General features: G+C 43.3%; 1 protein-coding gene and 1 long non-coding RNA gene across 3 annotated transcripts in view; one reads left to right on the top strand and one right to left on the bottom strand.

Annotated features, from left to right (window-relative positions):
- LOC109894618 (leukocyte tyrosine kinase receptor) overlaps positions 1–24,624 on the top strand; it is an 86,809-nt gene extending 62,185 nt beyond the window's left edge. Inside the window, exons 13-29 of one of the 2 annotated variants that reach the window (XM_031829108.1) lie at positions 5,440–5,590; positions 6,132–6,251; positions 8,165–8,321; positions 8,792–8,974; positions 9,617–9,715; positions 10,330–10,482; positions 10,742–10,852; positions 13,041–13,227; positions 13,366–13,456; positions 18,065–18,129; positions 18,982–19,111; positions 19,206–19,303; positions 19,397–19,489; positions 19,736–19,837; positions 21,318–21,452; positions 21,595–21,685; positions 21,780–24,624. In XM_031829108.1, the coding sequence (XP_031684968.1) occupies positions 5,440–5,590; positions 6,132–6,251; positions 8,165–8,321; positions 8,792–8,974; positions 9,617–9,715; positions 10,330–10,482; positions 10,742–10,852; positions 13,041–13,227; positions 13,366–13,456; positions 18,065–18,129; positions 18,982–19,111; positions 19,206–19,303; positions 19,397–19,489; positions 19,736–19,837; positions 21,318–21,452; positions 21,595–21,685; positions 21,780–22,853 (3,040 nt within the window). In that variant the 3' untranslated portion in view covers positions 22,854–24,624. Of the gene's footprint in view, positions 1–5,439; positions 5,591–6,131; positions 6,252–8,164; positions 8,322–8,791; positions 8,975–9,616; positions 9,716–10,329; positions 10,483–10,738; positions 10,853–13,040; positions 13,228–13,365; positions 13,457–18,064; positions 18,130–18,981; positions 19,112–19,205; positions 19,304–19,396; positions 19,490–19,735; positions 19,838–21,317; positions 21,453–21,594; positions 21,686–21,779 lie in introns of both variants that reach the window. The other variant, XM_020488231.2, reaches the window with a different exon arrangement.
- Positions 1,266–4,699, bottom strand: LOC116374703 (uncharacterized). The gene is made up of 2 exons (XR_004210658.1): positions 3,454–4,699; positions 1,266–3,134 (listed from the first exon to the last, which is right to left on the bottom strand). It is a non-coding gene; the product is annotated as an uncharacterized LOC116374703 (long non-coding RNA).
- Position 24,625: the final 1 nt, after the last annotated feature.

The following is a 24,625-nucleotide window of genomic DNA, read 5'->3' as shown; positions in this document are numbered from 1 at the left end:
ATGTTCTTTTAAAAATGCTAATTCTCTCAGCCTCTCAGAGACTGTGGTACACCACTGGTTAATAGGGGTAAGGATAGGCAATGAGAAGATATGGGGAGCTTCTCTGCACATCTTTATTAGCATTGGTATGTTGTTGTCTATCTTACACTGCTATCTAGAACCTAAATGGATACTTCGGCTGTCCCCATAGGATGACCTTTGAAGAACCCTTATTGGTTCCAGGTAAAACCTGTTTTGTTCCAGGTAAAACCCCTTTTGGTTCCATGTAGAACCATTCCCACAGTGTTCTACATGGAATTCAAAAGGGTTCTTACCTGCAGCCAAAAGGGGTTCATCACTTCCTGGTTGGATTTTTCTCAGGTTTTTGCCTGCTGTATGAGTTCTGTTATACTCACAGACATAATTCAAACAGTTTTAGAAACTTCCCGAGTGTTTTCTATCCAGAGTGTTTTCTACTAATAATATGCATATCTTAGCTTCTGGGCCTGAGTAGCAGGCAGTTTACTCTGGGCACACTTTTCATCCGAATGTGGAAACAGCGCCTCCCAGCCATAAGAAGTTAACTTTGTAAATGGCTTCTGTTGTGCCACTGAGATCTTTACCTTCACATGGTACAAAACATTCTTAAGGGAATAATTTCAACAGTTAAACAGTCATACAGAAGTACACTCTTCATCTGTGCAAAGAGGACAATCATCACGCTGATGCATTGATTCCGACTTCTTAAACAATGGGCTGGCTATTTTCTGCTGGACTCCCGTCCTGAGTCTGCCGTTGGGTCGAGCTGGAGCAGCTGTTATTTAAGTCCCACTGTGGGACTGTGCTGGTACTCTTCAGTTGCATTGTGCCCACTTCTCCCAGGGCCCAGACAACAGCTGCAATGAGAAGACTGACCACCAAAGCAACAAATATTATGTGCGGAGTCTGGTACTGGTCTTCCCGTGCCTACTCGGGTCGCTTACGACGATTCATCGGCTGGTACATCTTTGTCTGAGTTGTGGGGCACCTGGAATGGACCAGTCCAGCGCTGTTGGTGCCAAATCTTTCTGAGGAGGTCCTTGATGACCACCCAATCACCTGGTTGAAGTTTGTGGAGCTGTCCTCTATTTGGTTCAGGCAAAGCTGCTTCAATTCTGGGGAAAATAGACTTCAGGGTGTTGTTAAGTGCAACACAGAGCATAGAAACGTATCATTCCAGCACTGTACTTGACAGGTATTTGACCTGTCCTCAAGAAAAATGTGTTAAACAGTTCAAACAGTTCATCATTATGCAATCATTTATTCACAATCATTCTGTTATTGTGTGCGTCCACACATTAATTCATGGGATAGACCTCTTTATTTGTTTAGTTCTTTAACAGTTACATTTCTTAACAGCAGTCAACTCTTAGATCAAGCAGTTAACTAATTCCAGACATATTTTTTTATTACATTTTGTTCCCTTGAATTCAATTCCAAAGCCAAAATGCATCCTCTAGTGAGCGCAAACAATTATACAGCTTGGGCTGATAGATGTGGTGGTAATTTAGCACTCTCTAGAGTAGTGGCTACCGTAGTCATTGCAGAAACCACTAATGGTTCTCCTTGAGTCCCCCTGGATTCCACTGTATCTTGTCATTCATTGCCACCTTGTGGTCAGAGAGTGGCTGTACAACCTCAGCATATTCAGGCAGCCAGGCTCGACAATAGCCTGCCATTCCTGTGAGTGTCAACATATGTCGTTTTGTAACTGGCTGTGGTACTGGCTGTGGTACAGATAGAATCACAGCCACACGCTCTAGAGCCAATTTCATGCCAAAGTGTAATATCATGTCCTAGATACTTAACGGATTGAGACACCATTTGGTGTAATATCATGTCCTAGATACTTAACGGATTGAGACACCATTTGGTGTAATATCATGTCCTAGATACTTAACGGATTGAGACACCATTTGGTGTAATATCATGTCCTAGATACTTAACGGATTGAGACACCATTTGGTATAATATCATGTCCTAGATACTTAACGGATTGAGACACCATTTGGTGTAATATCATGTCCTAGATACTTAACGGATTGAGACACCATTTGGTGTAATATCATGTCCTAGATACTTAACGGATTGAGACACCATTTGGTGTAATATCATGTCCTAGATACTTAACGGATTGACACCATTTGGTGTAATATCGTGTCCTAGATACTTAACGGATTGAGACACCATTTGGTGTAATATCATGTCCTAGATACTTAACGGATTGAGACACCATTTGGTGTAATATCATGTCCTAGATACTTAACGGATTGAGACACCATTTGGTGTAATATCATGTCCTAGATACTTAACGGATTGACACCATTTGGTGTAATATCATGTCCTAGATACTTAACGGATTGACACCATTTGGTGTAATATCATGTCCTAGATACTTAACGGATTGAGACACCATTTGGTGTAATATCATGTCCTAGATACTTAACGGATTGACACCATTTGGTATAATATCATGTCCTAGATACTTAACGGATTGAGACACCATTTGGTGTAATATCATGTCCTAGATACTTAACGGATTGAGACACCATTTGGTGTAATATCATGTCCTAGATACTTAACGGATTGAGACACCATTTGGTGTAATATCATGTCCTAGATACTTAACGGATTGACACCATTTGGTGTAATATCATGTCCTAGATACTTAACGGATTGAGACACCATTTGGTATAATATCATGTCCTAGATACTTAACGGATTGAGACACCATTTGGTGTAATATCATGTCCTAGATACTTAACGGATTGAGACACCATTTGGTGTAATATCATGTCCTAGATACTTAACAGTTTTAGACCCAAGCTCCAGCTTTTTTTTCTTAGAAACTTTTAGGAACGCTGGTGTCGAGGCTGTTGTAGTCATCGGTTGCTGGTCTGATACCACTGTGTTTGCGGAAACAGTTCTCCAATCTTTGCCTGTAGTCCTCCAGTGAAACGGGAGTCATTGTAGGTGATGTGTAGAATGGTTCCTACTGCTCTGGGGCTGCCTCTGAGGGGTCTGATGGTCCTGCAGGCCTATCAGGTCTTGTTGGGGGTAGAGCTGCGGCGGGAGGGGTGGCTGAGCAGACCGTTGTTGGACAACAAGGGCAGGGGCTGGCGCAGTGGATACAGGGGTATAATAGGGAGGTGGAAAGTCATTGTTTCTCCTTCTTTTCTAATCATTTACCATTATTCCTTTAATGTTCTTATCTGCCCTTCTCTGCTTCTTTTTCCCACTTCTTAAAATCATCCCAGTCTATTCTACTCGCCTTGCCTTTCTTGGTTAATCTCTCAAAGTCCTGTAACTTCTTTCTACATTCTAACAAAATGCTAACAAAATGTCACTTAATGTGCCTTTCAAGGGAAATTCTGCTACCTTGTGCCAGAGCAGTACCTGTTCCCGAATGTTCCTGCCCCACTTATCCACCATTACCTTCACCTGGTCCAGTCTGCGGGTTGAGCCGACAGGGTTCTCCCCTGCTGCTTTTGGCTCCCATTTGGAAACTCCATCTATACACACACACTCAAAAACAAACACACAAAACAAGCAATAGTTAGTTAGGGACCTCATTCTTTCTTCAAATGAAATATGGGTTAACTCAAAAATAAATGCATCATAGGTTAACTCAAAAGGGGTTGTTTCTTCGCCATCAAAATATTTTGTAAGTTCTTTATGTAATTTAGAATTCTGTACCCATACAGTATTTCCCCCTATACAAAATGTTGTATGTGTATTATCCCAAGTATAACCAATTCACCTACGGCTCCATTGATCAAATTGCTCCTTCCAAAATAATGTGCTAACCTGCAGGAATAGTTTCTTACTTCTATCTCAGGACCCTGTCCTGGAATCACATAACTCATGGCTCTGAGCATTACTGACCATTACAAACCATGGCATATCAATTCATATTAATTTAGTACTTTGCCAAATAATGTGTTATAAAGCAGGGTTTTCTCCACACACAGTAGAGCCCTCCTTGTCACTAAGACAAGGTTTTCTTCACACACAGTAGAGCCCTCCTTGTCACTAAGACAAGGTTTTCTTCACACACAGTAGAGCCCTCCTTGTCAGTAAGACAAGGTCTTCTTCACACACAGTGAAACTCACACACAGTGAAACTCACACACAGTGAAACTCGCACACAATGAATTCTCTTCCACACACAGTAGAGCCCTCCTTGTCACCAAGACAAGGTTTTCTTCACACACAGTGAAACTCACACACAGTGAAACTCACACACGGTGAATTTTCCTCTACACACAGTAGTCTTCTGTGACTATAACAATATCTATATTTTAACATGCACTTTAGAGACGTCAGTCTCAACCTTCATTTTATTGTTCGGAATGGCGTATCTGTCCACTGACGCTGCCTGGAGGGTCCGAGGCGGGTCCCTTCTGCTCCACTCAGGCGGAGTGTGGGCTCCCCAAGCCACATCTAATGCAGCCCCTGCATGTAGTTAACCTTGGAGTCCCAGGAGCGATCAGCGAACAGAGTTAGCGATCCCATCCTCATCGACAAGAATTGTTGTGGAATTTCTAATCAAAAGGAAGAGAGACGGCAGATTTTTATTAGAAGATTTGCAAATCTGGAGCTGGTTAACAATCCACTCAACAACAGAGCAGAGTTAAGAGCCCAACAAACGAGTTGAGTCTCAGCCTTTATAGAACATTACAACCTCTGTTTATGTGGCAGTTTAGCAGGTGTGTGAGATCATGGTGGGAACATTGCACACAAACAAGTGAAAACACCAGTTGTGTTACTCCTTTCTACTGATAGAATTGTCACTGCTGCTCAAGCTAGTCTCTGTTCTCTTATCTCCACACAGCTGTGCCCTTGAAAGATACGAAAAGAACTGGGTGAACCAAAACCTGTGGTCACTCTCAGAGGTTCTTTGTCTTTGGCCGAGTGACCAAAACACGGGCTTCTTCTTACATGAGAGAAACAGCCAGTGGAAATGTACAGGTTTTAAGGCTCATACAGAGCATGTGCATAACAAAGTTTGTCATTTTGCCACCATAGTTTACTGCATAGAAATAGAATGAATAGAATGGGCTTGGAAGCTCTAACCCTGGCAATCTGGTAACTCGTAGGTACACTCGCAATTGCTGCCTGGTATTGTGATGCAATCATTTCCATTGTATTTTGGAATGGTCTATCAGCTAATGCTGGATTTCCATGGTCATGTAGAATGTTCATTCAAATGATGCTAACTTATGTGGATCAAACAATGGAATGTATTTTTTGTAATGTCAACAAATCACAACACAGATTGAAGGGTACACTTCCTGCTTTTACTTCCTGGCATGGATGCACTCAAAATGGCTGCCAGTCCACCCATTATGCCATCATTGACTTGAATGAAGACACACTTTCTATTAATTTCATTTCTATGGTTTACTGTGCAATCCTTAGGATCTCAGCCTATGGAGCCGCAGGTGGCAAAGGAGCAAAGAACCACAACAAGCGCTCCCACGGGGTCTTCATCTCAGCCATCTTCCCTCTTGAGAAGGGAGACATCATGTATATACTGGTGGGACATCAGGGGGAGGATGCCTGTCCAGGGGTGAGTCGTAGAGGGGAGAGTTAGGTTACCTCGGGTGACATTATGGGTGGATAAACAGTCACACTTTATTTGGATAGTCCGGATTTTTCATCTGTAGATGCTCTACAGATGGCCATACTATCAACAGACTATTTGTTGAGAAGCAACTGATTGCTAAGGTTAGGGTTAGGGTTAGGGTTAGGGTTAGGGTTAGGTTAAGATAAAGTTTAAAGTTAGGGTTAGGGTTAGGGTAAGGGTTAAGTTTAGGGTTAGAATAAGGTTTAAGGTTAGAGTTAGAGCTAGGGTTTGGGTTAGTAGATAGATAGTCGACATGTTACTGAGTCTGTAAATAGTCTACAGAGCGTCTACAGATGGACTATCCAAATAAAGTGTTACCGGATAGATAACCTGCTATTCAAATATGTCCGATTCATTTTAGTGAGCGTTTACTTTCCTTTCAACTTTCTGCTATCTTGGGTGCCATCCTGAAGTATTTATCTCCTGATGGTATGAAAAGAAAATCTCCCTCTCTGATCTAACCACATTCAAATGTTCTCTGTAGAGAAATCCCCTGACACAGAAGATCTGCCTGGGGGAATCCTCAGTGATAGAAGATGAGTTGACTGGTGAAGAGTGGGCAGGAGGAGGTGGGGGAGGCGGAGGAGCCACCTATATCTACAAGGTAAGACCTAACTTGAAAGCCATGATGGTGTCCATCGGAAGCACATGTAGCTGTTAGATATGAACCGATGGATGAGCTTAGAAGATCTTCTGAAGCCATTCTAAAATATTATTTATCATGGTATTTATCTACAGATGTAGTGTTACAAGCAGTAGAAGTCCGAGTTTATGTTAACTGGTTTGTATGACAAGAACCCTTTAATCTAGAGGTTTTATCTCTTTGAAACGCTGGACTGGACCCTCAGTTGCACTATGGACTATGGCAGAGGGTAGAGTGGTCCTCGTAAAAGCTGAGTGCAGTCAAAAATGGGATTTTCCTGTGTTTTATATATATTTCCACACTATGAGGTTGGAACAATACTGTGAAATTGTGAAAATTATGATAATGGCCTTTTAGGATTCTATTTTTGGCTGGTGTTAAGGCGGCGCTAGTGTCAAATGCACGTTAGTTTGCAATTTCATCATTTAAAAACTGGCATGTTCCAGCCCTAATGCCAGGTTCAGCTATTTACCTGTCTAATATCATTTTGCTTGCACTCAGATGGGTGGCTGGAAATATTTAAGGTGTGTCCTTAAAAACATAATCCAATGTGCTAGTTTCCGAAAGCCCTCCGTCGGGCCTACTATAACGAAGGCTGGTTCAACAGTGTCTTTAATCCTGGAGATTTTATGAAGTCATTACATTTGACATTTATTTATTATTGTTGTTGTTAAAAAAAACTGATTGCTTGTTTTTCATAAAATTGTATTACAACCAAACTTATTAGAATTATTAACCTACCTGGTTTTAAGGTGACAATGTACATGGGACACTTATAATGCAACTTGTAGAGATGTATGAAGGCGATCTGATCTGTAAGATGGTTCCGACTATGTTCATAAAACAGAGGCCTATTTGGGAGCAGTACAACGGTGAGTGGACATTCTCTCTTTCTATTTATTCAGGATCTTTGTCCAGCTACTGTGAAAAGATTTGGATGTGCGTAAAACCCTCCATGGTCTGCTTTGTTTTAATATTAAAATAAGTTGTTGTTTTGTTTAGAATTTGATTCGAATTATTCATTCTCTTTTTAGGCCTTATCAATAATAAATATAATCTTGCTTATTGACAATGTTTGACATGTCAATGCTAAGCCATAATGCAATTTACAGTAGGACTAGCCCCTGCTAGAATGCTATTGAAGCCGTGCAATTACTTAGAACAATATGGACTGCAAATGGGTTGAAGTGAATGTATTTATCAAAAATAGGTAAAATCTTTTGGGGGGTTTCTGTAAGCTATTTAACAAACTATAATGGACTAACATTGGAACTGATACAAAGGCAGTACATAAAAGACCATAAATACACAACTTGAAGCAACCACATACAATATTTCACTATGGAGCACGTTCTGATTGGCCAGTGAGGGGCCAAGCCTAGACACACCCACAACTTGTTTATTCATCAAAACTCAGCCCTTTCACGCCAACGCCAGCAAATGTGCTGATAATTGTGATAGTGACAATAGCAAAAATATTTCTGACAACCTCCTGAAACTATAGCTCTACCGCCTGCGTTTAGATTTACCATTGTGTTAGGTTTGTTAAAATAAAGCCCCCTAGTGTAAGCTTTTTTTTCAGCCTGTTTTGGTGGGATGGAGTTTTTGTCTGCCTAGTGACATCACCGGGCGATAAATTACAGTTCCAATCCTCTCTGCCAATAACCCACTCAGACCACTTCCAGACAGTCCTAGCAAAATTATTGCTTAAGAAACTGCTCTTTGCTAAGAAGCTATTTTTGTTTATTTTTGGACATTGAAAACAATCACAGTAAGATACTTAATTGTTGGGCAGAAATAACTTGACATTGAGATAAAAATGGCTGCAATGGACCTTTTAAGCTGCTATTGTGTTTGACTGTGACCCCTGCCAGATGGAGGGTGGGGTGCTGGTGCCTCTACTGATTGCGGCTGGTGGTGGAGGGAAGGCCTACCTGGAGGACCCAGAGAGCAGCTTGGACCAGATCCCTCTGGAGCAGTATGAGAATGACACAGTGGCCTCCAGCTCCAATGGCAAGACTGGAGCAGCAGGTTGGTTGGGTTTCCCCCCTCACTTCACCCCCTCCACTTTTCCCTTCCCTCTGAGATTCTCTTGACAGAGCTAGCTATCTGCTCCTTGAAAACACATGGCTTTCATTTCTCTGACTGCTAAAGCTCCTACTTGAGCGTCTTCAGTAGAAGGTGTCAGATAAAGGGCAGGAGTGCATGTGTTTATATCAAGAAGCTGGCCCTGACCCCTGGTTATCCTATGGGTCTGCTTATAATCTTGGTTGCAGCCTTTTGACTCATGCAACCATTGAAAAGGAAGAAAAGACATAGTGTATATGGCAATACTGTATTAATGTACTTGGAAAAGACTCATGGAACATTCCCTGTAAATCCTCCTTGACCAGCAAGTTCTTATGGAGAATTTATCGACCTATCTTACGCAAACACCAATAGAAGAAGTGTTTAGAGAGAGTGATGGCTAAATGAGGTGTGTGTGTGTGTGTGTGCTTCAGGGGGAGGTGGAGGCTGGAAGGACTCCTCCAGCCACCTGTGGGCAGGGAAGTCTCTCCTGGAGGGAGCAGAGGGGGGTTCTTCCTGCCCCCAAGCCTTATCCAAACTGTCCTGGGCCACCTTCGGGGGGTTTGGAGGGGGAGGGGGAGCCTGCACTGCTGGAGGAGGAGGAGGCGGATACAGAGGTGATCTAACACACACTCATAATAATATTTACTGCTTTCCTTATGTGCCATACTGTACTGCTAGGGGTGTTATAATAGGATTTAAGATCCTCCCTCTGTAGCCTCCAGCTCTTTTCTAGCTGTGATGAATCTGACAAATACATTTCTGCTGGAGAATTTTCATTGGCCCCAAGGAAAGGGGAAGGCTGATAACATTCACTTTCTGCCTTTATCTGGTATGATTTACTAGTCTGGATTGGTGACAGAATAAACATCCCTCTCTGAATGTTGTGATATTATGATACAGGTTAAACTCATACTGAGATCATGAAAGACCCTGCTTTTTGTGTTGTCTGGGGAAGAAAGTTCTACTTAATTGACTGATAAGATTGGAGGTCCGTTTGGCTCCTCTGAAAAACATGGCACACACTGAGAGGAGATGTGTACAGACTGAGAAAAACGTGATTTCTTTCAACATCGTTAATATACCACACATACTCCCTCTACCCAGACCGTCTTTGATCAAAATAAAGATTGCCATTTATAATGTGAGCATATGTTATGCAAGCAATAATAAACCATTGTTATTATTAGCTCAAACATAGACTTTTACAATCTCTCTACATTCACTTATCTTTGATATCGTGTTTCATCTAAATCAAGGTGGCGATGCTGCGCTGATTGATGACATCACAGCGGGCGGTCAGGATGGCATCTCCTTTGTTAATCCCATGGGGGAAATATTTCTCCATCCGCTGGCAGGTAAGGCTTTCTCCTCCTTCATCAGTGTCACTGGGGGCCAGAAGAGAGGAGGGGGAGAGCAGAGAGCGAGCCAAGGCCGTAACACAGAGGTTTGTGTGTCTCTACCACCTGATTCTGATTCAGTGGGAGAAGAAGGGATGGGCTCCTCATCCCTCAGACACTAGTTAACTAATTCAGGGCCTCACGGATCCTGTTGATCCTGGCGCCATGCAACCTTCTCTTTTTTCAATGATGTAGAGGAACAGACAGCCCCTCAATTCTTTACGGCACGACACTGTCATTTGAGTCCAATGCATGTGCCGCCAATGCAGGATAGAATACAAAGCAGTTCTCTGTGTAGTGACAGACAAGAAAAAGACACAAACTAAAACAGTTAACTGACCCATGGCCATGCAGTACCGACTTTACAGTGAAACCATGATTTGTTTCAGTTGACCATAGTTAAGAATTGAAGTCCAGTGTTTGACAACGTTATGAAGAAGAGAAAGAACACTGATTGCAAAACAGCTTCTCTTTTTAGCCATAGATATGGCTAAGTTGACCAGTGCTTCTGCTACAGCATTCTTCTTGTGAGATTCATGTGGTGAACTTCCTCTGTCATTCTCCCCACTCAGCCATGGAGAGCCATGGAGAATGTGAGATCAAGGTGCAGCTCAACTGCGGTCACTGCCAGACCCAGAGCTGCAAATGGGACGAGGACACTCAACTCATCATCTGCCTCTGTCACAACGAGGAGGTGTTGGCCAGTGACAATGTCACCTGCACAGGTAACAGTCAAGTAAAAACCCTCATTTTACTAGATGTGTTTTGGGATCATATATACTAAATTTAAAACTGTGTCCTTGAGAATTTCACAGATCTACCACTGTGTTTCTCTTGAAATGGTAAACTCATAAAAGGAGAGAAAATGAGAAATGTTACGGAAGGAACTACCTCTCAAGTAATCCCATTGTCTTTGATGCATTGTTATGATCTGAGTGGTTCTCCATCTTTCTCTGTTAACCCTGACCTCTGACCCCCCAGCAGCCCATCAGGGCCTCGCTCCAGAAGGCCAGCTGTCCTTGTCCCTCATCCTAGCTGTGGTGGCAACCATCGTGGTGACGGTCATCGTCCTGACCTGCGCCAGCCTCACCCTCAGTAAGAGCCTCTTCCAATTCTGTGTTGATTCTGTGCCCTCCACCTTTCACCGTCTGTGAGCTGTTTCTTTCCATGCCAATGATACTCTATTTAACTTTCTGACAATGAAAGCATCATGAAAAGGCAGGAGCTTGGCATTGTAAACCAAGCTGTGGTTTAATGTATTCTCTTTGAGGGAAATGTGAAGCTGGATGTGAGTGAATGGTGGAAGTCCATGATTCAACACTGCATTTAACAGTCAGGAAGATACTTGTAGAAAATAGTACCAAAGGTGGCCTTTTAGGAATTGTTGCTTATAACCCTCTTTTGGGAAATCCACATTGACAAAAATGGGTTTGTCTTGTCAGCCCTTGGGCATTATATTTCTTCCAGATATCAAGCCTGGTAGAGACTGAAGTGATTTGAACTGTGATACACATACTTTAGGAGGGGCTGAAGGGATTACTGTCTAGCCACCTTTCACTCTTGCACTTTACTTCCACAAAATCTAAGATGTTTCTATCAGAGTGAAGGGGCTGGCTAAGTATTCATTTAGTGGTCTGGCACATTCGGATTGATGGTCCCAAGTATGTGCAATAACATACATATACTGTTTATCTAGTCATGCTTAAAAGTGCACATTGGACACATCGCCACACCAGTAACAATTCTTACCTTCTATACTTGTTTTATAATCACATGGGTTTATTTGAATTCAAGGTAAAATCATGGTTTAATCGCTTAATGCTAATGATTGCACATTAAGCCTGTTAAAAGGAATGATTAGGGAATGAGGGAAATGACTGCTTAATGACTTAACTTTTAAGTTGTACCTATGATTATTCTGCTTTGGAAACATTGAGGAGTGAAAGAAAGAATAATAATCTATTATACTAATATTAGTGTCTAACCTCGTCTTGCCAATGAGCGATCAATGATTCATATCATAATGAATGCTGCTACTGTGTTATATGTGTACTTTATATGTGCTCAAAAATTGACTGATTGTCTTTTTCATTTTTGGGACAGAAATGTTTAACAGTGAGGGATAATTTTCTGTTTCTCTTTAACTGCTCCCTTTTTGACGACCGTGTGCTGCAGTATGAGGGGAGGGGGGTTCTGGCAGTGTAGGACTCTTACTTTCCTGACAGTGCTGATTAAGGAGTGTCTAATCATGGAGTGTCTTACCATGACAGAATGTCAATTCAACATATATTCCACATTGGTTCAACCAGTGTGTGCCCAGTGGGATGGTATAATTTTTTCAGACAAACTGATATCACCAAATATCAACATTCCCTCTATGTCGGTATGAGATCCTCATATTTAGAGTTTGACTTGTGCACTAACTGTAACACACTGTGCTATGACTGAAGTGGAACTGTACTTTTTTCCAATGCTAAATCATTAAAACCTGTCATTAACACAAAGCTTCACTGTGGAGTGAAAGTCCCTTTGCGTAAGACCACAGAACTTTCCCATAAGCCTCAGAGGAAGTGATATCAGAGCTGCTTCCTGTCTCTAGCACTGTCAATTCAAAAGGCATACTGTACAGTATCAATATATAGTTTCTCTATATCCTAACACACAACATGCATAACACACACACACAACACAACATACACACACTCAACTCAACACAACACACACACACACACACACACAACACAATACAACACACACACTCAACTCAACCCAAAAGCCAGATGGTCAAGCAGCCCCACTGTAGCCCATGGTGAGGGCCCATCCAGGTGGAGACAGACCTCAGACAGTTAACATTGTCTCTTCACCTGAGCTCTCCCCCAAGTAGGTTGGTAGTCTGTCCACGGCACCCCCACTCCTCCCCCCGAGCGTCGCGTCTGTCTGCACCTGCAGCTCGACGTCACGGCAGAGGGCACCTCTCACCACCACGCATCGCCCCCCAGGGCCCCCACCCAGCCCCCCAGGCAGACTACCAACCTGCATCAGGGCCGCGGGCCGCCTCCACGGAGGGTGAGTCCTCGGTCCTCAACTCACAGCTAGTCACTGACTGGACCAGGGCCAGAGGTCAGAGGCCAGAGGTTAGAGGACAGACAGACATTAGGGTAGTGTGTCTGATGCAGGGATAGTGTGTTGTTATGTCTCTGATAGGTACAGTATAGCAACAGTTTGAAGCCGAGGACTGTATGACAGTAACCAACGCTGTCTTCCTGGTCTCTCTCTCCTACAGTATACTACCGTAAGAAGAACCAGCTGCATGCTGTCAGGCTGCGTCTCCAGAGCCCAGAATACAAGCTGAGTAAGATCCGGTCATCCACCATCATGACAGACTACAACCCAAACTACTGCTTTGCTGGCAAGGCTGCTTCACTGAGTGAGCTGAATGAAGTACCACGCAAGAACATCACCCTCCTCAGGTAGTCCACACACACAGTACAGCTGACTGAGCACTGAACTATAGGCTACAACGTGCATTACATGATGGAGTGAAGCTCTGGGGTGAAGCTCTGGAGTGAAGCTCTTTGTCACCTGTCTGGCTTGGTGTGTGTTTGCAGGGCATTGGGCCATGGAGCATTTGGGGAGGTGTATGAAGGCCAGGTTCTAGGGATGAATGGAGAGAACACAGCCATGCAAGTGGCCATAAAGGTCAGTTCCTCTTCTTTCGGCTCCATAGCTCCTCCATGACTAAGAATATATCAGCACAGAACAGTTTAAATTATATAATTCATCTTGGGCATTGCATATACATGAATAGCCAAAAACAAAGAGTAGAAGATGATGTTTACAGTTTTTCCAAGTTGTTAACACACGTTTGCTGAAACTACATCTCATGTACTCAAAATTGTAAGCACAAAACACAAAACAGTTAGCCAATTTCCCAAAACCCCACAGACATCTTGCAAAATGAAACACAGCAATCAAAATCATGTACTCCCTGCTCAAAATTAAACTCTGCATACAAATGAGACACACACACAAATCAAATGAATCAAACTTAGTGACAACCGAGATCACACCAATGTGACAAATTCAAAACACTACTATCAGAACCTATTTCAGTGTAAGATTTTGTTGTTATACTGTATATTGTTTGTGTGTACTCAAACAAGAAAGGAACACAAATGCAACAGTTTTTGTTTTATATTTCAACATGACTCAATACATGTCTAACAGCATACTGTAAGCACACATACAGTTGAAGTCGGGAAGTTTATGTACACCTTAGCCAAATACATTTAAACTCAGTTTTTCACAATTCCTGACATTTAATCGTAGTAAAAAATCCCTGTTTTAGGTCAGTTAGGATCACCACTTTATTTTAAGAATGTGGCATGTCAGAATAATAGTAGAGAAAATGATTTATTTCAGCTTTTATTTCTTTCATCACATTCCCAGTGGGTCAGAAGTTAACATACACTCAATTAGTATTTGGTAGCATTGCCTTTAAATTGTTTATCTTGGGTCAAACGTTTTGGGTAGCCTTCCACAAGCTTTCCACAATAAGTTGGGTTAACTTTGGCCCATTCCTCCTGACAGAGCTGGTGTACCTGAGTCAGGTGTGTAGGTCTCCTTGCTTGCACATGCTTTTTCAGTTCTGCCCACAAATTTTCTGTTGGATTGAGGTCAGGGCTTTGTGATGGCCACTCCAATACCTTGACTTTGTTGTCCTTAAGCCATTTTGCCACAGCTTTGGAAGTATGCTTGGGGTCATTGTCCATTTGGAAAACCCATTTGCGACCAAGCATTAACACTTCTTTGGGATAGGGGGCAGTATTTTCACATCCGGATGAAAAGCGTGCCCAAAGTAAACTGCCTGTCACTCAGGCCCAGAAGCTAGGATATGCATATAAGTGATAGAAAACACTCTAAAGTTTCTAAAACTATTAAAATTATGTCTGTGAGTATAACAGAACTGATATGGCAGGCGAATCCCCGATGACAAACCATCCCAAATTTGTTTTTTTGTGTGTGTTTTTTTTCATCAGTTTACCACTGTCAATGGCTAGTACTGTAATTATAAGCCCAAGTCCTCCCAAATTGCAGTTCCTAGGGCTTCCACTAGATGTCAACAGACTTTAGAAAGAGTTTCAGGCTGGTTTTTGGAAAAATGACCCAAATATTGTAGTTTTTCTAGGTGGCTCCCATTTTGGCTGTAGTGTTTCCAAGCGCGTGGAGGAAAGTGCGTTCTTTCTTATTTATCTCCAGTAATGAACTTCAATTTTATTGTTTATTTGCGTATTAGGGTAACTAAGGTTTGATTATAAACGTTGTTTGACTTGTTTGGAAAAGTTTATTTGTCATGTTTGGGATTAATTTTGTATGCATTTTGATGGAGGGAAACTGGATGGATTATTGACTGAAGCGTGCTAGCTAAATTGAGTTTTATGGATATAAAGAAGGACATTATCGAAGAAAAGGACCATTTGTGATGTAACTGGGACCTTTTGGAGTGCCAACAGAAGAAGATCATAAAAGGTAACGCATTTTTTATGTTGCTATTTCTGACTTTGTGTCGCACCTGTCTGGTTGATGTTGGGCGCTGTCCTCAGATAATTGCATGGTTTGCTTTCACCGTAAAGCCTTTTTGAAATCTGACACCTTGGCTGGATTAACAACAAGTTAAGCTTTATTTTCATGTATTACACTTGTATTTTCATGAATGCTAAATATTTATAGTAATTTAATTAGAATTTGGCACTCTGCAATTTCACCGGATGTTGTCGAGGTGTCCCACTAGCTGCACGCCTTTCCCAAACAGGTTTTAACTTCCTGACTGATGTCTTGAGATGTTGCTTCAATATATCCACATAATTTTCCTCCTCATGCTGCCATCTATTTTGTGAAGTGCACCAGTCCCTCCTGCAGCAAAGCACCCCCACAACATGTTGCTGCCACTCCCGTGCTTCATGGTTGGGATGGTGTTCTTTGGCTTGCTAGCCTCCCCCTTTTTCCTCGAAACATAACGATGGTCATTATGGCCAAACAGTTCTATTTTTGTTTCATTGGACCAGAGGGCATTTCTCCAAAAAGTACGATCTTTGTCCCCATGTGCAGTCACAAACCGTAGTCTGGATTTTTTTATGGCGGTTTTGGAGCAGTGGCTTCTTCCTTGCTGAGCGGCCTTTCAGGTTATGTCGATATAGGACTCGTTTTACTGTGGATATAGATACATGTTTCCTCCAGCATCTTCACAAGGTCCTTTGCTGTTGTTCTGGGATTGATTTACACTTTTCGCACCAAAGTACATTAATCTCTAGGAGACAGAACGCGTCTCCTTCCTGAGTGGTATGGCGGCTGCGTGGTCCCATGGTGTTTATACTTGCGTACTATTGTTTCTACCTATGAACATGGTACCTTCAGGCATTTGGAAATTGCATCCAAGGATGACCAAGACTTGTGGAGGTCTACAATTCCTTTTCTGAGGAATTGGCTGATTTTCATGATAAACTCACTCTGATATTGAAGATGGCAGGGTTTTCAATAATCTGGTGATCGATTTCCCGCAGTCTTATGGCATTATTTTCAACTACCATTTGCACAATGGCAGCCTCCTGTTCGTCTGTAAATAGATGCGTTTTACCACGACGTACGTGGTGTTCGTCTTTCAGTTCTACAAAAACAAAATAGCATGCAGTACAGTAAACACTACAGTAATACAGTATACAAGATAAACATGTTGCAAAGCAATATAGCTCCCAATTTCATACAGTAATACATGAAACATTTACTTGTTTCGCCTTTGTAAGGTTCTAAATAAGAGTAAAACTCACGGATGTTTAGTAAAGCTCAAACTAAGTTTATCCCCCCCACTGGGTCATACAGCTGCATAAGACAAATAACATATTCCTCTACCTCCACCTCTATCTCCACCTCCACCTCTATCTCTACCTCTACCTCCACCTCTACCCCCACCTCCACCTCTATCTCCACCTCTATCTCTACCTCTACCTCCACCTCTACCCCCACCTCCACCTCTATCTCTACCTCTACCTCCACCTCTATCTCTACCTCCACCTCTACCTCCACCTCTACCCCCACCTCCACCTGTACCTCTACCTCCACCTCCACCTCTATCTCTATCTCTACCTCCACCTCTACCTCCACCTGTACCTCTACCTCCACCTCCACCTCTATCTCTACCTCTACCTCCACCTCTATCTCTACCCCCACCTCCACCTCCACCTGTACCTCCACCTCCACCTCTATCTCTACCTCCACCTCCACCTCTACCCCCACCTCTACCTCTAACCTCAACCTCTCCTCCAACTCTCTCTGCCAAGTTTGCTTCCATTGTTCTCCAAACACAGGAGTTCTCACCTGTGGGCTTTTATTCACACCAAAGGTCTGATTGCAAAGGGAACATTTATGCAATTAGTGTGCACATGTGAAGAGAGAAAGGGATCAATTGGTAATTGAGCTTAGCTTGTTGAACTGAGTTGCTTTTCATTTGCAGACAAGATATTTTAGTTGTGAAGGTTGTGCCAAAGGTAGAGCATTGTGTGTTGTGTTTTGCCAAATGTTTGTTATAAAATTGCAGTCTGGGTGTAAAGCAAAACATGTGCCACTAGTATTGCAGATGTGGTGTCTGGCACAATGACCCAAAGGTTTGGGTCATTGTGCCTCATGGGCCAGTTTTAGTGTGTAAACAATTGGGAAAAACTAATATTGATAACCTTTTGACTAAAATTCTAAGAGTAACTAAGAGTGTTCCTCCTCTATGGCAGTTTCCCTCTGCACTTCCTTCATTATGTGTACTGCTGGTCAGGTGTATTTACACCTGCCTTAAGAAAGGCTCTAGCTCTGTGTTGTAAGTAACAGTGACGTACAGACCTATAACCTAACAAAGGAGATCACGCTGGTGCCCTTTAAAAAGACTCCACCACTGATCTAAATGTCCTTCTGTGTTTCACTCTGACACGACATGTCAGTTTGTATCACTTCTGCTTGGAAAAATGCAGGATGCAAACAATGACTGATTACATTATAATATAATAGTAGGTTTAAAATGTAACATCACTGCACATACATACTGTAGACATTAACATTGTACAGAACACAATTCATTTCTTTAGTCTTTCTGCTGCATATATTAATTTATTCATAGATTTCTCTAGAAAAGTCTGCTATGAAAATCAACTGTAATTTCCTTGGGTGAATCAGCTGATGAGTGCATGCCATGGGGTGTCTCTCTCTCTGCATGTGTTCTGTTCTGAATAGGGCCTGACTGACTGTTATTACCTTTCTGCTCCACAGACTCTTCCGGAGATCTGCTCCGAACAGGACGAAATGGATTTCCTGATGGAGGCGCTGATTATGAGGTGGACTAGGCTGGAACACACAGGGCCTCATCCACTTCCACTCTCTCACTCTCTCTCTCTCTCTCTCACTTTCTCTCTCTCTCTCACTCTCACACACTCTCACTCTCACACACACTTTCACTCTCACACAGTCTCTCACTCTCACACACTCTCTCACTCACTCGCTCTCTCTCTCTCTCTCACACACACACACACACACACACACACACACACACACACACACACACACACACACACACACACACACACACACACACACACACACACACACACACACACACACACACACACACACACACACACACAGAGTAACATAGTGTAACGTGTGAGGGAGGCAGACGACAACCAGACACTGTCATACCATCACTTAGCGCTTGGCAGTCTAATCTGATGCCATGTTTTGTTTTGTGACTCTCCTCATTCACTGCTTATTTTGGTCAAAAGTTTACCAGCTGTTGTTTATCATAGAGTCAGGTAATTCATCGCCGTTGAGGTAACAGCAGCTGGTTGCGGGAAGAAATCTGTCTCACCTCCAAATGGAGCTCTGCTGAAAAAAAAAGCATCTCTGTCGAGCAGACGCTGTCGGTCTAAGACAGGCACAACAGAGTATATAATGAGTAGCCTGGGGTAAATTGGGCCCTGGAGTGTTTCCTGGTGATTTAATAATACTAGACACAGCCTAGACATAAACACAGACACATTCATTAATATGTTGATGCCACCACACCATATCACACACAACTTGTAAAAAACTGTCCTGTACCCTAAAGCCATTACAGCTGGTGTCTGGCCAACTCTCCTAGCCTGAGGTACAGAAGTGTATTCACCACCACTGTTCTTGTGTGTCCACAGTAAGTTCAGCCACCAGAACATAGTGCGCTGCATCGGGGTGAGTCTGCAGATCCTGCCCCGCTGTATCCTCCTGGAGCTGATGACTGGAGGCGATATGAAGAGCTTCCTGAGACAGAACCGACCCAAAACGGTCGGTAGCAGAGTGTCTCTCAGCTGCCTGAAGTGTTCAACAGCCCTATGGGTCTGTTAGTAGTAATGGTTTTGTGTGTGTGGTGTTTTTTCAGAGTCAGAGCTCCTCCCTCACCATGCTGGAGCTGCTACATGTGGCCAGAGACATCGCCTTCGGCTGCCGCTACCTAGAAGAGAACCACTTCATCCACAGGTTACCATGTCCTCCTACCAAACCAATAGCCTTTTGTATACAGTATTCATACTACATAAAGAGGTATTCAATGTTGTTTGTTATGTGTTTCAGAGATATAGCTGCCAGGAATTGTTTGCTGACCTGCCCTGGACCAGACCGAGTGGCTAAGATAGGAGACTTTGGAATGGCGCGTGACATATACAGGTATACTTAACCACCAGTTCTCTCTGTCCCAGTACCATGCTGCTTGTTGCTTCAGTTCAGCATCCCCCAAAAAGGATCTTAACGCCTTGTGATGTTTAATTTCTCCATTCTGTGTTTTTCCCAGCTGATATCTCAACATATCTGTTGGATCAGTCTAGTCTCCACGCAGTGAAGACTTGAGTGTACTATTCCCATTTAGTTATAAAGGTGTTTCAGACACTAACCACGACTCATTCTCCTCCACAGGGCCAGCTACTACAGAAAGGGTGGCCGTGCCATGCTGCCCGTCAAATGGATGCCGCCAGAGGCCTTCATGGAGGGCATCTTCACCTGCAAGACTGACACCTGGTAACCCATTCACTCTATTACATGATCTATCCAAATTGTAGTTGAATGACCAGTAGCAGTACATACAGTTCCACATTTTGTTGTGTTACAGACAGAATTTGTTTATTTAGCCATCTACACACAATGACAGTGAAAACAGGTTTTTAGACATTTTTGCTAATTTATTGAAAATGAAAAACAGATACATCTCATTGACATAAGTATTAACAACCATTTGCAATGACACTCCAAATTGTGCTCAGGTGCATCCCGTTTCCTGTGGCCAACTCAAATTGTTTGAACATCATTTAGAAAGAAACACACCTGTTTATATAAGGTCCCACAGTTGACAGTGCATGTTAGAGCAGAAACTATACCATGAAGTCCAATAACTGTCTGTAGATCTCAGAGATATAATTGTGATGAGTAATATCTGGGAAAGGGTATAAAACAATGTCTAGTGTTGAAAGTTTCCAAGAGAAGAGTGGTCTCCATCATTGGGAAATGGAAGAAATATAGAACTACCCAGACTCTGCCTACAGCTGGCTGTCCAAACAAACTGAGCAACTGGGCAAGAACAACCTTGGTCAGGGAGGTGACCAAGAAGCTAATGACCACTATGACAGAACTACAGAGTTCATTGGCTGAGATGGGAGAACCTGCCAGAAGGACAACAGTCTCTACAGCACTTCGCCAATCTGGGCTTTATGGGAGACTGGCCAGACGGAAGCACATGACAGTACGCCTGGAGTTTGCAAAAAGGCACATGAAAGACTCTGAGATCCTAAGGCAAAAGATTCTGTGTTCTGATGAGACAAAAATTGAACTCTTTGGCCTGAATGCAAAGCGCTTTGTCTGGCGAAAACAAGGCACAGCTTATTTCCAGTCTAACACCATCCCTACCGTGAAGCATGGTGGTGGCAGCATCATGCTATGGGGATGCTTTTCAGAGTCAGGGAGACTGGTAGGGATAGAGGGAACAATGCATGGAGACAAATATGGGCAAATACAGAGTGAAAACAATAATTTAGGTTCCATCTGGATAATAACCACAAGCATACATCCAAAGCAACACTGGAATGGCTTCAGACCAAGAATGTGAAAGACCTTGAGTGGCCCAGCCACAAAGGCCAGACTTCAATGCCATTGAAAATCTTTGAAAGACTCCCCTCTCCCTTCAAAAAAATCCCCAAATCCAGATGTGCAAAGCCAATACAGACATACCCAAGACGACTCAAAGCTGTAATCGCCGCCAAAGATGCTTCTAGAAAGTATTGACTCGGGATGTGAATACTTATGTAAATGAGATATTTCTGTATTTCATTTTCAATAGATTTGGAAAAATGTCTAAAAACATGTTTTCACTTTGTCATTATGGGTAATCCATCTTTTATTCTGTAACATAACAATATGTGGAATAAGTCGAGGGGTATCAATACTTTCTGAAGCAGCTGATTTCTCATATCAACAATTTTTTCTGACCTCTGCTCTCTCTCTGCAGGTCGTTTGGTGTACTGCTCTGGGAGATTTTCTCTCTAGGCTACATGCCTTATCCCTGCAAAACCAACCAGGAGGTTCTGGAGTTTGTGACAAGTGGGGGGAGGATGAACCCCCCTAAGAGCTGTCCCGGGCCTGTGTGAGTAGATCAGATTGAGCTAATGGAGAGTTAATTCTCTTGACGGGAGTTTATAATGGATTTAGGTCCGTTGCAAGGCCAATATGCAGTTTTAGACTTAAATCCGTGATTCAGTTGGCTTTTCTCCAACTCTCTTCTGTAGGTACAGGATCATGACTCAGTGTTGGCAGCACTGCCCTGAACACAGACCCAATTTCTCCACTATTCTGGAGAGGATCGACTACTGCACTCAGGTACTGACCCACTGGCGGCCAGGGATGCATTTTTTTCACAACACTCACCATACATATTCACTGTTTTCTATTCTCTCTCTTTTCTTTTGCCCAGGACCCTGATGTGATCAACACGCCCCTGCCTGTGGAGTACGGTCCTACAGTGGAGGAGGAGTTGAGCACTGTGATCCGCCCTGACACCCCAGGCAGTCTGACCCCTCTGCTGCTGGGCCACACTGCCTCCCAGGAGTTCTCTCCTCAAATGAGCAGTCTGGGTCTGGGCCTGGGCATGGGTCCCACGTCGCTGCCCCAGCCCCACAATCCCTGTCTGCTGCGGCCCCAGCAGCTGCCTCAGGAGGTGGCCTCCTACCGCGAGGCCCTGGAGCCCTGCTGGGCCGAGCCTGTTCCTGCTCCGGGTCCAGGTGTCTGCCCTGGAGCCTGGCTCCACCCCGAGCCCCTCAACTGGCCCTGCTCCAGGGACAGCTCCTTCTCAGGCAGCCAGAGGCTAAAAAACAAGACAAAGAACCTGTGGAACCCAACCTATGGCTCCTGGGTGCTGGAGAGCTTTGGTCGGGGGAAGGCAGCCCTATCTCATACCAAGTCCATGCCCCTGTCCAGCAGCTACTCCACCCCCCAGGCAGGTACCCCGACCTGCACCGACTCTGGGTGCGATGGCAGTAGCGGCCTCCCTGTCCCCAGCAGTCTGTGCTCCTCGTCCCCCTTCCCAGCCTGCCAGGCCCTCTCTGCTCCCCAGCCCCAGGGTGCGCCCAGCCTCAGCCTGGCGTCCTCCCGGAAGGGCCAAGCAGGGGGAGCCAGTGGGGGCCAGGCCCTGGGCATGGACTTGGCTAAGCTGCAGAGCTTCCCCTGTGGCAATGTCAACTATGCCTACGATGAGCAGAGCTATGAGGCAGAGAGCCTGCCCCTGGTGGTGCCCAAAGGCCCAGAGCCATGCCCCAGCAACAGTGCCAGCACCAGCTGTGCCCCCAGCACCTCTTTCTCCTCCTGCTTCTCCTCCTGCTCAGGGGCAGGCCTGGGTGCGGCCTCTTCCTGTATGCCCAAACTGCTACTGAAGCGCCACGCCAGCTACGGACACGAGGATGTGAGGAGACACACCAAGCCTGAGAAACCCACCCGGGACAGAGACTCAGGCTTCTCTCTGTCTGAGGACCTCAGTGTCACCCCTGTCTAAACCTGGCCCCTGGGGGAGCGGAGCAGAACACTGGAACAGACCCCACACCTCACTGGCCATGCACAGGAACACACTATTGTGTAGTTTTGGTATTACTGATGATGCTTTGTAGTTAGTGTAGACGGTGAGAGATTTATATGAAAGTCCACAGTAGCAAGAAAACACAACAGGTTAAAGACAGAAGGAGATGCTGCTTTGCCAGGAGACAGGTAGCATGTTCTATTCCTGAGGTGGAATGTGACACAGCCCAAGAAGGCTGTCACTGGCACAAAAGCACATCCCAAGCCCCAGAGGATTTCTAGGCCCTAGCTGGAGTCATCTGCAATGTCTAGCATCCATTCAAATGTGCAGTGTCTCCTCTGGTTCGGGATTTTTTGTTAATCCATTACTTTCTTTGTTTATAACATTACCTTGTTAGGTTTACACTGGAATGAATGACTGGAATTGACTGCTAAATCAATACTGTGAAAACATATAGGAAGCTATGGTTGCCTATGCAGGTGATGGACAAAGCAGAAAGGAGATTTTAAGTATGTGTGAAAGTGCTGTGATGGGTACTGAGTAGACCAGAGAGAGTGTATGAACTTGTGATCACAATTATAATTACTTGTGCTATCTACTGTTCCCTATCTGGCTCATAAGCTAAAGTTAATCTCTTGTTTAGAATTGTCATAGTTATTTTGTAGATAGCATTTACATTTTATTTAGTCATTCCACACTTATTTTCTTCATACTTTAGACTGTTCTACCGTATTATACGCATTGTCTACTAATACTTTACCCTCTCTAAATGCATTTCTTCTTATAGTGACTGTTCTCACTCTTTACTGAAGAGGGTTTTAGAGACACCAAGAGCAGAGAATGTGATAGTAGAAGCCCCTCTGTCATTTGTCCATCTTGTTCCAACACAGAACATTTTAATACAACTAACTTTCACCTTGGCTACACCAAAAGATGAAATGCTATTATTTGACATTGGAATTTAAACTGTACTAACTCATTACATTTGTAGCAGTTATAGTTAATTTATAACGTGTTTTTGTATATGTTTAAGTGTCTTGTAGTTGATCACTGCCATTGGGTCTGCCAGAGCACTAGTTGGTGTTTGTGATGTAGTACTCTACAGTACATCTTACACTCAACAGGGGGCAGCACTCTCATGAAATACCAAACGGTTTGTGTGTGTTTTTCACTAGAGGGCTTGCTTGCTGTTTACTTTTTGATTTCTCAGTATTTATGACACAAGATAACATTTATTATTGTTATGAGCTGTTAAAGCAGTACGGTTGCTGATATACATGTAAGCTTTTTACACTGAAATAAAGCATACTGGTTACAATAATGGTATGTCACGATGATGTTCCATGATGCACTTTGTAGCCACCTCAAAGTCTGACGATATTTCTGACTGTAGCCTAAAGGTGGACAAGTTTTGTCATGCTCTTGACAACTTCACTATTACTCATGATTTGTAAATCTGCTGAGACCTTGAGGGATTGTGTTTCTTTTAGGATCCATAGGAGCCTATATATTACAGTGAAGAAAACCCCCTATCCTGATTCTACCTAGTAAGGTAAAATTTCCCAAAAAAATGTTTGTCTGTAAAAACAATTGCATTTTAGTTCACATGGTTTCCTTTGAATATTGTGTCAAGGCTTAAATTCCACAGATCTAAAGTTGAGTGCCTCTACACAGAAGAACAAAGGCTAGAAACTATGCAATATACTTGTTCTTGTATACTTCTACCCCAAATAAATGAAATATTTCTCTCC

This window comes from Oncorhynchus kisutch, linkage group LG7 (assembly GCF_002021735.2).
Source record: "Oncorhynchus kisutch isolate 150728-3 linkage group LG7, Okis_V2, whole genome shotgun sequence".
In the NCBI taxonomy this organism is placed as follows: Eukaryota; Metazoa; Chordata; class Actinopteri; order Salmoniformes; family Salmonidae; genus Oncorhynchus; species Oncorhynchus kisutch.
This window is presented reverse-complemented; position numbering and strand designations above follow the sequence as displayed.